Source organism: Lactuca serriola, chromosome 8 (assembly GCF_051521515.1).
Source record: "Lactuca serriola cultivar US96UC23 chromosome 8, Lser_US96UC23_V15, whole genome shotgun sequence".
NCBI lineage: Eukaryota > Viridiplantae > Streptophyta > Magnoliopsida > Asterales > Asteraceae > Lactuca > Lactuca serriola.
This window is the reverse complement of record NC_136415.1, coordinates 114,093,493-114,106,663: the sequence shown is the minus strand read 5'-3', so window position 1 is coordinate 114,106,663 and position 13,171 is coordinate 114,093,493. Positions and strand designations below refer to the sequence as shown.

Genomic DNA, 13,171 nt, shown 5'->3' with positions numbered 1-13,171 from the left:
GTATTGATCAAGAATTAATTTTGTGATTAAAAGAGACTAATTAAATATATAGGGATTGATTATGTAAATCATTCATTCTTATAATCTGGGCTTATGATCCATAGTTCTTTTTGTTGGGCTAAACCCATGTGGTGACCCATGGATGATCCATGGAGGTTTAAACCCATGGAGCATGAGGAATATGGAAGTCCATGCACATTAGGGTTTGCATGGTGTAACCCTAATTAATTCACACTATATAAGAAGCCCCTAACTCATGAAATCGGCTACACATGTGTTCTTTGGAAGAGCTAGCCGAATTTGAGTGCAAATCACCTTCTCTCAAGTTATCCTTAGTCCTAGGTATGTTGTAATTCCATTTGAGGCATTCATACTATTGGTGCTAACTTCTTAAAGGCCAAAACTACAAGCTACAACAAAGAGGTAATGCTACAACTCTTTTCTATGATGTTTATGCTAGTTGTAGGCTTAAATATTTGGAAATAATATTGCATGTATAATTAGAGAAAACATAGATCCAAAGCTTTTAGGGTTTCATGTACACCATAGGAGTGTTAGAATTCTCAAAACCCAACAATGGTATCAGAGCCTAGGGTTGTTTTCCATTATACCTGATGCTACTTGCTTTCAAAAGCTTAAAAAATCGATTTTCTGCTTTCTGGACAGTGGACTCGCCGAATCCACTGGGGAACTCGCCGATTCCGCTCATAAATCTGACCAACTCGCCGAGTCAGTTCATGCACTCGGTGAGTTGGTGCTCCAGAATGCAGAATTTCAAGGTTTTTTGCTAGAATTGGACTAGGATTGTTACCCTAAACTGTTTTGAACTTATAAACATGTTTTTGATGTGGTAATGATCATGCTTATCCAATTTAAAAGATAATTATCAAAGTTTCATGTTTTGTATTAGTTTATATGGTTAGGCTAATTACATGAAATTTGTTTTATATGAATTATCTTAACTTATGAGTTTAATTTAGATCATAGGCAAATTGTTTGGTTTTCTTGTTAGAATTTTTGATCTAAATGGTTTTAATGAATTCCATAACTTGTCCTCAATTTATAGAAAATGAAAAGTTTTTCTCTTAAAGAGATCATTAAAATCATAAGTTATGAACTTGAAGAGTCTTTTTCCCATAAATGGTTTTATGAAGTCCATAACTTGTCCTCAAGTTATGGATTTTCAAAAGTCTTTTCATTAAAACCTATACTAAACTCATAAGTTATGGATTCCAAAAGTTTTGAATACTTCAAAACTTGCCCTCAAGTTTTGGAATTTGTAAATGCAAAGTCTTACTTTGAAAATTTTAGTTCCAAACCCTAGAACTTTAAAAGTTTAGAATTCAACCCTTATATTATTAAAATATTATAGGTTTAATATATATATATATATATATATATATATATATATATATATATAAGAGTAAAGTCAGTCTTACCGTTACTAGGCGTCATCCACGAAGCCGATCTATAAGAAGGTATAAGGTTACTGCCTATAAAATGGTAGTTTAATGGGTGTCCACTCTCACCCACCTATTCCTTGATTGGTGGAGGGTCGTTAGCTGAATGGGTAGGATAGGACATTAATTTTTCATTAAAAGTATATTGATAACTATAAAGTAACTAAACTTTTATTAAAATTCCCAATCTTCATTACTTTAGGAAAAATTTGAATTTGGTGCTAACCTATGAAATTGCACTTTGCACCTTGTTAAGTCATTAGTGGAGCGTGTGTGGTTAACCGGAACACTAATTTGGGATTGACAGTGCGTGGCAAAGGGTAGCTTGATGTTAATCATAGATCAATGGAGCGTGTGTGGTCAACAGGTACATTGATTTGGTGGTTTGTAACATTAAGAGCACCAAACACATATGCATGGTTATTCACACCTTGTTTGTGATCCTCAGCATCCCAGTCACAAACTTTAAGGGCACAATCGAGATTTAAACATGCCATTGAAAAATTCAATGAATCTCAAAGGATCTAGGAATTTCAATCCATTTAAAACTTAATAATCAATTTTGTTTTTCATGGTGGAAATTGGTAAATCGTCATTTACCTACCTTTAAATATTTTGCAATTGGATTACGGAATCCCTCTTCCGAATTGTAAAATATTGTGTTGGGTCCTAGCTTAATATTCATTTGGGTGTTATATTAAGGACTTAATCAACTAAACTTGAAAATCTTCCATTATAGATGTCTAGGTTAGACAACCATGGTCTTCCTGAATCTTATGGAAAAAGCTTTCCTTATAAAGATGATATTCCACAAGACGATCAAGGTGAAAGATTAATCCCTTCTTCGAGTTGTAGTGGAACTTCACTTCCTCCACCTCCTCCAATAATTCTCCCTAACCCATAAGTTCAAGGTCACTCAAGCCCTATTGGCTAGCAAACACTAAGACGGAAGGTCTGTGTGTGCACATGTCTTGGAGATGAAGTCACACATTGACAGGCTGATAGTGTCGGGTGTCATTGTTTCAAGGAAGTTGGTTGTTGACTTCGTTCTTTAATCACTTCCTAATTCATATAGCGGGGTTTTTTTTAAGGACTGCTATATAGGAGATCACGACATGACCCTTATTGATCTAACATATTTGCTAATTGTTGTTGAATCAGCAATGATTTGGCGCATTGGTCAAGCAAATTTGATTGGAAGACCTACTTCCCAAACTTCCATGGACATTGACAATGGTAACATTGGAAGTCCATAAAAGCTTTCTCTTCCCAATGGAAAGGGATCGGCCATGGTCAAGTCCTTTGACCAAATAGTAAAGAGAAAGGCTAAGTCTGAGATTGTCCCATGTACCATTCCCAAATAGCCCATATGTTTCTATTGCCAAAAGAAGGGGCATTGGTTGCGAAGCTACCATATTTACCTGAAAGATCGCAAAGATAGTAAAATCAAAAAGTTTTACTCTACTTCAGGTAAAATCCACTATCTAACTCTATTAAGTTCCTATTTGGAGATTCTTAATGCGTGATGTAATGTAATTACATTTTGATGTTTTGAACAAGCGAAGAAATGCAAGGAAGCTTAACGGAAGAGTATGATGAGTCTAATCACGAAGAGATGGATTTCGATCACATGGTTCGATGATCAGGTTTGTGAGCTGCTGCTTAAGAGTTATGATAGATTGCTTAGGATTAGATAACAACATATTTTCCCTTGTATTTGCATTGTAAGGATAAGTTTTCCACAATTTTTTATAAATAAATAAAAATTTTGAAATTTATCTTATTTTTAAAATTTCCTTACAATGGCATTTGTGAAAAATTATTGCTTTTATGTTTCCATTAATAGCAGTATTTGAAAATGGATTTGATTCTTTCGTTCGTGGTAGTGTCGAGAATTTGCCAAATAAGGAAGGATTCTCATCACCCAAGTTTCAGTTGGATAGAAACTTTGAATTATGCAACTTGTATTGTGTGATGAATGAGAACTTTATCTTTAGGAAATTAAGACTAATTCCTTGTTCACATGAATATGTGAATCAAGTGAAGGACTATGGGATCAGGTACACCGGGTGTGCGCTGGTAAGGTCCACCACAAAGAACGATAAGACTATTCATCATGATTTACTAAAGTCTAGTAAATATGGTTATGCTTACAATTTTATTCGGAAATGTTCAATGTATGACAGGACGAATGAAAAGATTCAAATTAGGTAGAAATATAGAAGTTTCTCCAATCTGAAAAGATGGGAGAGTACTTGAGTATCATGTTTTATGACCATCTTAATGATTATGAAACCATGTCACAATTGATCCTCTAAGGATATATTAGAGCATTTTTATGGCTAGGAAGAGGAATTGTGAATTGTTGAAATGGTTAAATCTAAAAGATAAGTCATACTTCGTTCCAAAAACAAGTCTTAGAGTCATACTCCAAGAGTAAGCCTTGAGTGACATAATCTTAAGAAAGGTTTATAACACTTATCAAATGTAGAGTAAAATGTTTTCTACACTTGTACATTTGAAATTGGCAAGTTGTGATGTTTTGGATAAAACAAAGACCAACTAAGGCCAATTGTGTGAAGTGTTAGTCTTGATTAGAATTTGCACTAACTCTTGAATATTTGTTTGTCAAGGAATGGTTCTTAACAAGAGAATCTTATATGTCAAGAGGTCAGTGGAAGTCTTAAAGATCTTGAAAAATTTCAAGAACTAATCAAGAGTAAACATATTGTTAAACACTAGCACACGACTTGAGGTTTGTAACCTATTGTAACATACACGTTCCGTTATCGTGTTATGTAATTTTAAAAGTGAAAAATATAATGAAATATTATATGAATTTGAGCGTTAAGTTCTAACAGATAGTTTTTACTAGAAATGAAGTAAAACTATGTTTAGAATCACTCGGAAAATATTGGAAGTCTTATGAGATTCCAATCTAATGTCAAATATTGAAATTTAATGAAAATATAAAATTTGAAATAAGTATAATTTTATTATTGAAAGTTTTAAATAATCTCATTAGAAACATTTAGGCGAAAACCTCATCGAAATCCGAGTTATAACGAAGAAGCTATAACCAATCGAAGATCTGTGACAAAACATGCAAACACTATTTAGCGTAAAAAGTGAGTTTTCGATAAACTACTTTTTAGCCTTAGTGATCTAAATGAAAGTCGTAGTATTCATTAAACCGAGAATTTTTTATAAAAAGAACATCCAAATCTGACTTCGTATGAGAAAGTTATGATTTTTCTAAGTTTTGGAATAGTAGCCGACAACTAAAAACTCGAAATAAAGATCGCGTGATTTTTAGCCGACGCAACCTAAACGAGAATCGAAGGTCTCATCAATAGTAGTACAACGGTAAAAAGACAGACGAAAACGAACATCGGATGAAGAAGTTATGATTTTTTAACGGATTTTCCTGTCCCGGTCTGTTAAAAATAATAATACTAAAAATAAAGTCAAAATTAGCCGACGGAGTCTAAACGAAAGTTGTAGAACATAATTTCACCTGCGCATGCATATAAAGAACGTCAAAAACGGAGCTCGTATGCGAAAGTTATGGATTTTTGAAGTTCGGGGCACAAAATTCGACAAAAAATCCTAAAATCCGAGGAATTTCGCATGGTCAGACTTCGGCCACATCACCCTCGCTCGCAGCATGCCGTGTGTCCGAATTGATGAGTTATCTGAGGCCAGTTGTTGACCCGTGTCGCACCGTCCTCGCACCCACCACCTGCCCCCTTCGCATGCTCGCCACTTGCCTCCCTCACATGCGAGCCACGTCCCTCCTTCTCCTCCCTTCGGTTCCGAAGCCTACCCTATATAAAGGGAGGTGCGAGACCACCCAGCTAATGTTGAAAAATTCACCTTTTTTACACCTTAAGCCTTATTTTAAACCACTTTTAATTCCCCGAAACCCTGGGATAATAACCAACACCCGAAACTCGTTCCAGAGTGCCCGAAGAGCCCGAGAAATTTATCTTTTCAGTTTGAAGCTCAACCCTTGCAAGGCCCGGTTTTCAAGAAAGCTCTCGGTTTTCATCATAGAAAGTTAATTATAGTAACGAAGTGTTGCCCAAATTACTATTTTAACCTCCAGTTAATTCACGGTGAGTTCAATATATAGGACCAATTGTATGTTATGTGTTTTATGTGCTATGTGCTTTTCCATGTTATTTTCTCGTGTTATTATTTAGTTCTATTTTGTTAGCAAAGTTGTACCTTTCACCATGTGATCAGTGAAAGGACTTAGATTCACAGTGGTATTGGTATGTAGCCTCTGGCCGTGTAGAGCATGTCTCGCAAGAGAATGACTTCTACCCCTATGGCATTGGCAGAAGGTTAGATAGGGTTGAAAACCTGAAATCTACCAAAATGTTTAATCAGAAATTGTATGTCATCTGTACCATTTGGGCCGAAGTATTATTGATGTATATCAAGTATTGAAATTGTTATGTCTCAATGATTGTATATATCTTTGAATCAAATCATTGATTGATATGGAAAGTTTATCACATTATTCACATACGCCTTTGTTGTTCCTTGTTCCTCTTTGCTTCTTTCATATCGAATTATATATATGGCATAATGTTATATTGTATCTATTATTGAACTCACTAAGCGTCACCGCTTACCCTTCTCAGTGTTTAACAATTGCAGGTGATAAGCACCCAGTATAGTCATATATAGTTAGAAGATTTTGAATAGTTAAAAGCTATTACTTTTGTATTTAGTACTCGTGTATGTATAAGACTTTAATATATGGAAAGTTTATCGCATTATTCACATACGCCTTTGAATATGCATGTAGCATGTTTTGGTGTAACAATGTTTTTAGTATGAAAGTTTGGGGTCTTTCATGATGTGAATTATGAGCATTGGTTTGGCTTGCGGAATTAAAGAACACACAATGAATACGGTGATTTCGGTGTTTAAGAGATGCATTCGATTATGTATGGTGTTACAAAAGGGATCTAGATCTAAATCTACATAAATAAAACACACTTACACACTCGATTTTACATCTCTCAAGAACACCACCATAAGTGGAATGAACCCACCTTATATAGAGATGTTTACATGTCTCTCTCTCACTCTCTATCTCATGTCACAAGGCTAATGCATCACATGCAAGTGGGTCTACAAAAGTCAAACCATTTACAAAGTCATACATGGATAACTTTGTACCCAACATTCTCCCCCTCAAAGTTAGGTATGGATGACCCGCTTCAAATCTTCCAAAATCAAGCAACTACGCGATCCGATCCTAAAGCGTGACACATGTAGAGATGAACTACAAATCTTCAATTCTTCCATGATTCTTTAATTTGGGTTCTAGGATGTGAGACCATACTAACCGAGCATCAACGAATGATTAAGAGCATTTAAAACTCCAAATAATCACCCTAAAGTTGAGCATAAAAACACACCCTAAAAATCTTCAATAAGTCTAAACCCATCATGAATCGAAATCACTTTCGAATCTCCAACTGAATCATTTCATAAACTTCAAATACTCGAGGTCACTTCGGTCTTCAAGTTCGCGTAATATGAAAAATTCAACTTTCAAATTCCATATAAATTTCTCCCCCTTTTTATAATCGAAATTTGATTGTAAAACCAACAAGGAAAGAGAACATGCTCTATTCAGAATTTTTCTTGCCAAAACTCCCCCTTAACATGTGGCATAAACTTTTTGCTTCAATCCGAAAAATCCAATAAAAATCTTCAATTTTTAGCTTCGTTCACGGACCGCCTTTGACAAAATTTCTAAAAAAAATGGGTAAAAATTATCAATTTCAAAATTCCGCAGTGACCCGGTGCACCCAAAACAGCCAAAAATGAGAAAATCTCCACCTTTTCCGAAGTTGGGTAGAAAGCATCAATTCGCATAAACTGCAGGGGCCTAAAATGCATATTCTTCAATTTCTCAGCAAAATCAGTCCATTTTCAAAATTGGGCAAAAACTATCAAACTTTTGAAACTTCAATGACTGATTTCGAAATTTCTGCTTTTTGTCCCAAATTGTCGAAAATCACCCCAAATGTCGAAGTTGGTTATGTTGTGCCAAACTGATGAAATTTCAGGGACTGGTTTCGAAAATTCTTCCTCCTTTCTTTCAAACTATCGAAAAGTACCCCAACTTTCGAAAGTGAGTAAAAACTGCCAAATTGTCGAAACATTAAGGACCAATGTCGAAACTTTTATGTTTTCTTCTTCCCCAATTCATAAACTCGTGAACCAGATAACAAAATCACAAAGCACCATTTTAACGAAAAAAATTCTTGAACATGTCGAAAACGAAGCCTATCGAATCGTTGAACAACATCTTAATCATTCAATCACTAAATCGACATTTCGCTATAACAGATTAAAATATTGCAGAGAATAAATTTGTTTCTGCACTATATTCACTGAACATATACATGAATTTATACATAGTAAATAACAACTGAAACCTAGTTTGGCTCCTGACAAAGGGGAAGTAAAATACACAAGAGAGAGTAGCCTAAAGAATAGGTATCACATTTGACTCAATCAGTTTTTATACGTTATTACCCCCCGGCAAGCTCAAGTGGGGGTCGAACTTGAAGCTTCTCTCGAAGAAATGCGATGCGATCCTTAGCGAGTGGTTTAGTAAAGACATCTGATGCGAAGAGCTTGACTTTCAACCTGTTCTCTGACGAAGTGGAAATCTAGAGAAATATGTTTTGATCTTGAGCTGATAACAGGGTTTTTACACAGGAAGGTGGCACCAATATTGTCACAGAAGATAATTGGTAATTGTGGCAGATGAACATGGAGATCTCGTAAGAGCTGTTGTATCCAGAGTAGCTCAACTATGGTATAAGCTAAAGCACGGTATTCAACCTCGGTGCTGGAACGAGCGACGACCCGTTGTTTGTGAGATGTCCATCTGATGAGATTGGGACCATGAAACACCGCAAAGCCATATTGAGATCGGCTGTCGGTCTTGTCAGAAATCCATCCAAAGTCTGAATAAGCTGTGAGAAATGATGTTTGGTGTGGTTTGAAGTGAAGATAATGGTTAATTGTATCATTGAGGTATCTCAAGATACGTAAACTTGCCAATGGAGAGTGGTGGGTGCATGCATGAATTGACAAACACGGTTGACAGCAAATGCGATATCGGGACGAGTAATGATGGCATATTGTAGAGTACCAACAGTTTGCCTGTATAAGCGAGGATCAGAGAATGGGTCATCGGTTTGGGTTAGAGTAAGAGATGGATCAGCCGGAGTTGTGACTGGTTTTGCATTTAGCATCTTGGTGCGAGTGAGAATGTCATGAATGTACTGTGCCTGGGAAGGATGAAGCTCTTGGGCAGATTTGGTGATTTGTACTCTAAGGAAGTAGGTTAGGTTGCCAAGGTCTTTAAGAGCAAAGGTGTGATTGAGGTCTTGAAGGATTTTGTGAATATGGTGAGGGTTGGTGCCTGTAATGATGAGGTCATTAACATACACTAAAATGTAGAAGGTACCAACACGAGATGAATGTACAAACAGGGAAGTGTCGGAGTGAAACGCTCGAAAACCATGTTGAACAAGGTGACGTCGGAGTTGATTGAACCAAGCCCATGGGGCTTGTTTTAGACCATATAGGGCTTTTTGAAGTTTGCAAACTGCATGTGGGTGAGATGGATGGCTAAAACCCCGTGGTTGTTCCATGTATACATCTTCGGTTAAGACATCATTGAGGAATGCATTGTTGATATCTAGTTGGCGAATTGTCCAACCGTGAGAGAGAGCAATGGAGATAACTAATTGAATTGTAGTGGGCTTGATTACAGGACTGAATGTGTCAAAGAAATCGATGCCTTCTTCTTGATTGAACCTTTTAGCCACAAATCAGGCCTTGTAGCGAGCAATAGTGCCATCGGAGTGCCTTTTTATTCTGAAAATACATTTACAACCAACAATGTTAGCATTAGGTGGACGTGGAACAAGTGTCCAGGTATTATTACGCATTAAGGCATCAAATTCACTTTTCATTGCATTTAACCATAATGGGTTGGTAAGAGCTTGAGAGAGGTTTCGGGGTTCTAAAGTAGGAGGAGTTAGTGTGGATAAGAGAAAGGTTTTTGGTTTAAGAGAATTGGTGCGTGCTCGAGTGATCATGGTGTGTTTGTTGTGTGCAGCGGATCGGAAAATGTGTGGTGGAGTTTGTTTAGCTTCGGAGCTGAAAGTAGGTCTTTGATGAGATGGGCAGGGTGGTGGTGATGAATTTGGAGAGGAGGAAGTGGCAGAGGGGGTGCCAGAGGGTATAGGATCAGAGTGGGCTGTTGGAGGTGATAATATGGGTGGAGGTGGGGGTGTAACTAAGCTTGTGTGTTGTAGGAGAGTGGAGGGAGATGATGAGGTGGGAGAGTCACGGGAGGGAGGCGATGGTGTGTGGGAGGGAGAAGAAGCAAAAGGAAATATTTCTTCATTGAAAACCACGTGTCTAGAGATGTAAATTATGGATGTGGCACGATGAAGTCATAGGTAACCCTTGTGGGACGCGCTGTAGCCCAAGAAGACACATGGTAAGGATCGAAAATCTAGTTTGTGGGAGTTAAATGGTCTTAAAAACAGGTAACAGAGGCAGCCAAATATGCGTAAGAAACCATAATCAGGGTGCTTGTGATAAAGGGTATAGTATGGAGAATTGTAGGCTAATGTGGGTGTAATAGTATGATTGTGGACATATGTAGCAGTTTTGAAAGCGTGTTCCCAGTAGGTGTGTGGAAGAGATGAGTGAGAAAGTAAGGATAGACCTTTTTCAATGATAATTCGATTTATGCGTTCAACAAACCCATTTTGCTCGGGTGTATACGGACATGCAATGCGGTGATGAATACCACAGTTGTGGAGATAGGAAGAAACAGTTATGTATTCACCACCCCAATCAGATTGAAAGCTTTTGATATCACAACCAAATTGAGTTTTGACCATGGTACAAAAGTTAATGAATGTTTGCAAAACTTGAGATTTGTGTTGAATAAAGTAAATCCATACAAACTTGATAAAATCATCAATAAATAAAACAAAGTAACGATTTCCATTTATTGATAACATAGGGGATGGACCCCAAACATCTTAATACAAGAGTTCAAACGGTTTGGAACATGAAATATGAGTAGATATAAATGGGAGTTTGTGACTCTTGCCTAACTGGCAAGGTTCACAGGGGGATAACAATTTATTTGTAGAAGTAGGAAGACTAAATTGAGAAACAAGACGACGAAATAGAGCTTCATGTGGGTGAGCTAGGCAGTTATGTCATCCGGTCATGGATGTGCAAACAGAAGAGAGTGTCATAGTAGGTGTTGTTTTGGTGAGAGGAGGCTCCAATCGGTACAAGCCACGATCAACGTGTCCCTTGAGAATGGGAGTGCCCTGTAATGTCTAAACCACACAATGATCAGGCCAAAATTCAATGAACACATTGTTATCACGGGTAAACTGAGAAACACTGAGAAGATGCTTAGTAAGACGAGGAACAACGAAAACTTTAGGTAAATGCGATGAATGTAGTGAAGAAGAACCGAAATGACTAATAATTAGTTGTTTACCATTACCAATTTGGAGCTTGTCAGCACCAGTGTAGCAATCAGGGATTTGAAGCTTGTTTAAGTCAGGGGTAACATGGTCTGTGGCTCCAGTATTGAAGTACCAGGAAGGATCAACGACAGTAGATGGGCTGGGAAAGTGAACAAGATGGGCTTGGTGAAATTCATGGGTACGTGTCTGACTACGTGGAGGGGGCCTTCGGGAGGGGTAGTCAGTCTGATTTCCTCTTTGCCAACAGTTAATGACTTCATGACCTAGTTTGTTACACAGTTGACAGTGCAGACGACGGCTTCGAGGATCAGAAGTGCGAGGGGTGTAGTTGTTTCCTGTAGAGGAGGGGAGAGTGGTGGCAGAAGTGCGCCACACCTGGTTAGCAGTGGGGAGGATTGGCTGAGAGGCAGGCACCGATGGCGAAGGTAGTTGGGTGGCAGCCTGGCGAGCAAGGTCGTGATCATTTCTGGCTTCTTCACGGTGTAATAACCCCACTAGGTCATCCACAGTAGTAGTGTCAGAGTGCATAAGAAAAGCGGAGGCAGAGGAACTGTAGGAAGAATCAAGGCCATTGATATCCCCAATAATCTCATCATCAGCAACAGGTGTGAGATTTGCTGCCAAGGAGTCAGCAATGTTGCGTTTTTGCTCAAGGTAACCAAACATGGACAACGACCCTTTTGTGAGGGTTTGACCCTCAAAGCCATCCGATGAGCACGTCTTTGGGATTGGAAAGTGCGGTCAAGAATTTGCCATGCCTGTTGTGATGGGGTGGAGAGAGCAACAGTGGCTAGGGTACGATTGGAAGGAGTTGACTTCAACCAAACTTCTTTTTCCAGGTAGCAAATTCTGGGTTTGGAAGCGGAGTATCATCTTGAACGAGGGTGCCAGCAGCAGTATCTTCAACCGATTCAGCAACATGAGGTGGGAGTGTTGCAGGAGGAGGAGAGGGATGGATGACGAAGGAGTCCAATTCGAAGCATTCCAGAGCAGAGAGAATGGTTGTGTGCCATAAGATGTAGTTGTCGTTGTCCAATTTGATGATTTGGGATAGCCATGAGAAAAAAAAATTCTATCCTTCACTGCTCTGATACCATAAAAGATTGCAGAGAATAAATTTGTTCTGTACTATATTCACTGAACATATACATGAATTTATACATAGTAAATAACAACTGAAACCTAGTTTGGCTCCTGAAAAAGGAGAACTAAAATACCCGAGAGAGAGTAGCCTAAAGAATAGGTATCACATTTGACTCAATCAGTTTTTATACATTATTACAGATTTTCCCAAAATGATCAACAACAAACAGGTCGAGTTCATATCCTTCCTAATCATCGGATAAAAAAACCTTCGCTTGTTATCAAAAGCTTTGCTTTTTCAACTAGAAACCTCCCCTTCTTGTTCGTTATCAACAAACCAGGCAACCCAATTGAAGTCCTTTGCTTCCCAAAACAACCTGTTCATCAATCGATATCAATTCAATAAACCCACATCGACATCAACAAGTTGATTTCACCACTTCGTTACCATTCATCCAAAGCGAATCGTCAATCACCATTCCCAACATAGTCGACTTCCCAGTCGAGTTTTCGTTACTTCAAAAATCAACCCTTAATTGTCGACAAACCCAGTCAACAGCGTCAAGCCAAACTTTCGAAACTTCCCAATTGAATCTTCGTTTTCACTATAAAATCTGATTTCAACCATTCGACTTTCAATCAAACAAATATCGTCAACGAAGCACTGGTCTTTGATAACGAAATCAACCATGAGTCCTTCTTTGTCACACTGCGTTAATGATCTACAACAATTCGTCCTTCTCTTTTCATTCACCCCAAACATCGACTTCAAACTCAAAATCAGATTTCGAAATTAACCACCAATTCTTTGAAATCAAACATTCGTTAATACATCAATTCTTCGAAATCAGATACGTGATTCCAAACACTTAGATCAATTGATTGTTCACCTCCAAGCCTGCGAATCTACATCACATCTGTGAAACCATCGTTTCATTCGTCAATCAATACTTCGTGAACTAACCTCGAAACCCATTTCGTTATCACTACCTCGACCATTGAAATCAAAATCACTATTCGCTTTTTGTTACTAACCCATACCAACATACAACAATC

General features: G+C 37.8%; 1 protein-coding gene across 2 annotated transcripts; it reads right to left on the bottom strand.

Annotated features, from left to right (window-relative positions):
* Positions 1-10,533: 10,533 nt before the first annotated feature.
* LOC145068790 (uncharacterized) lies at positions 10,534-11,719 on the bottom strand. 2 transcript variants are annotated; one of them, XM_079015786.1, is made up of 2 exons: positions 11,044-11,719; positions 10,534-10,876 (listed from the first exon to the last, which is right to left on the bottom strand). In XM_079015786.1, exons 1-2 carry the CDS (start codon positions 11,696-11,698, stop codon positions 10,839-10,841), a joined length of 693 nt encoding a protein of 230 aa, XP_078871912.1. In that variant the 5' UTR covers positions 11,699-11,719; the 3' UTR covers positions 10,534-10,838. The 2 variants fall into 2 exon arrangements, with proteins under 2 accessions (XP_078871912.1, XP_078871913.1); XM_079015787.1 differs by having other exon boundaries at positions 11,050-11,719.
* Between the last annotated feature and the right edge of the window lie 1,452 nt (positions 11,720-13,171).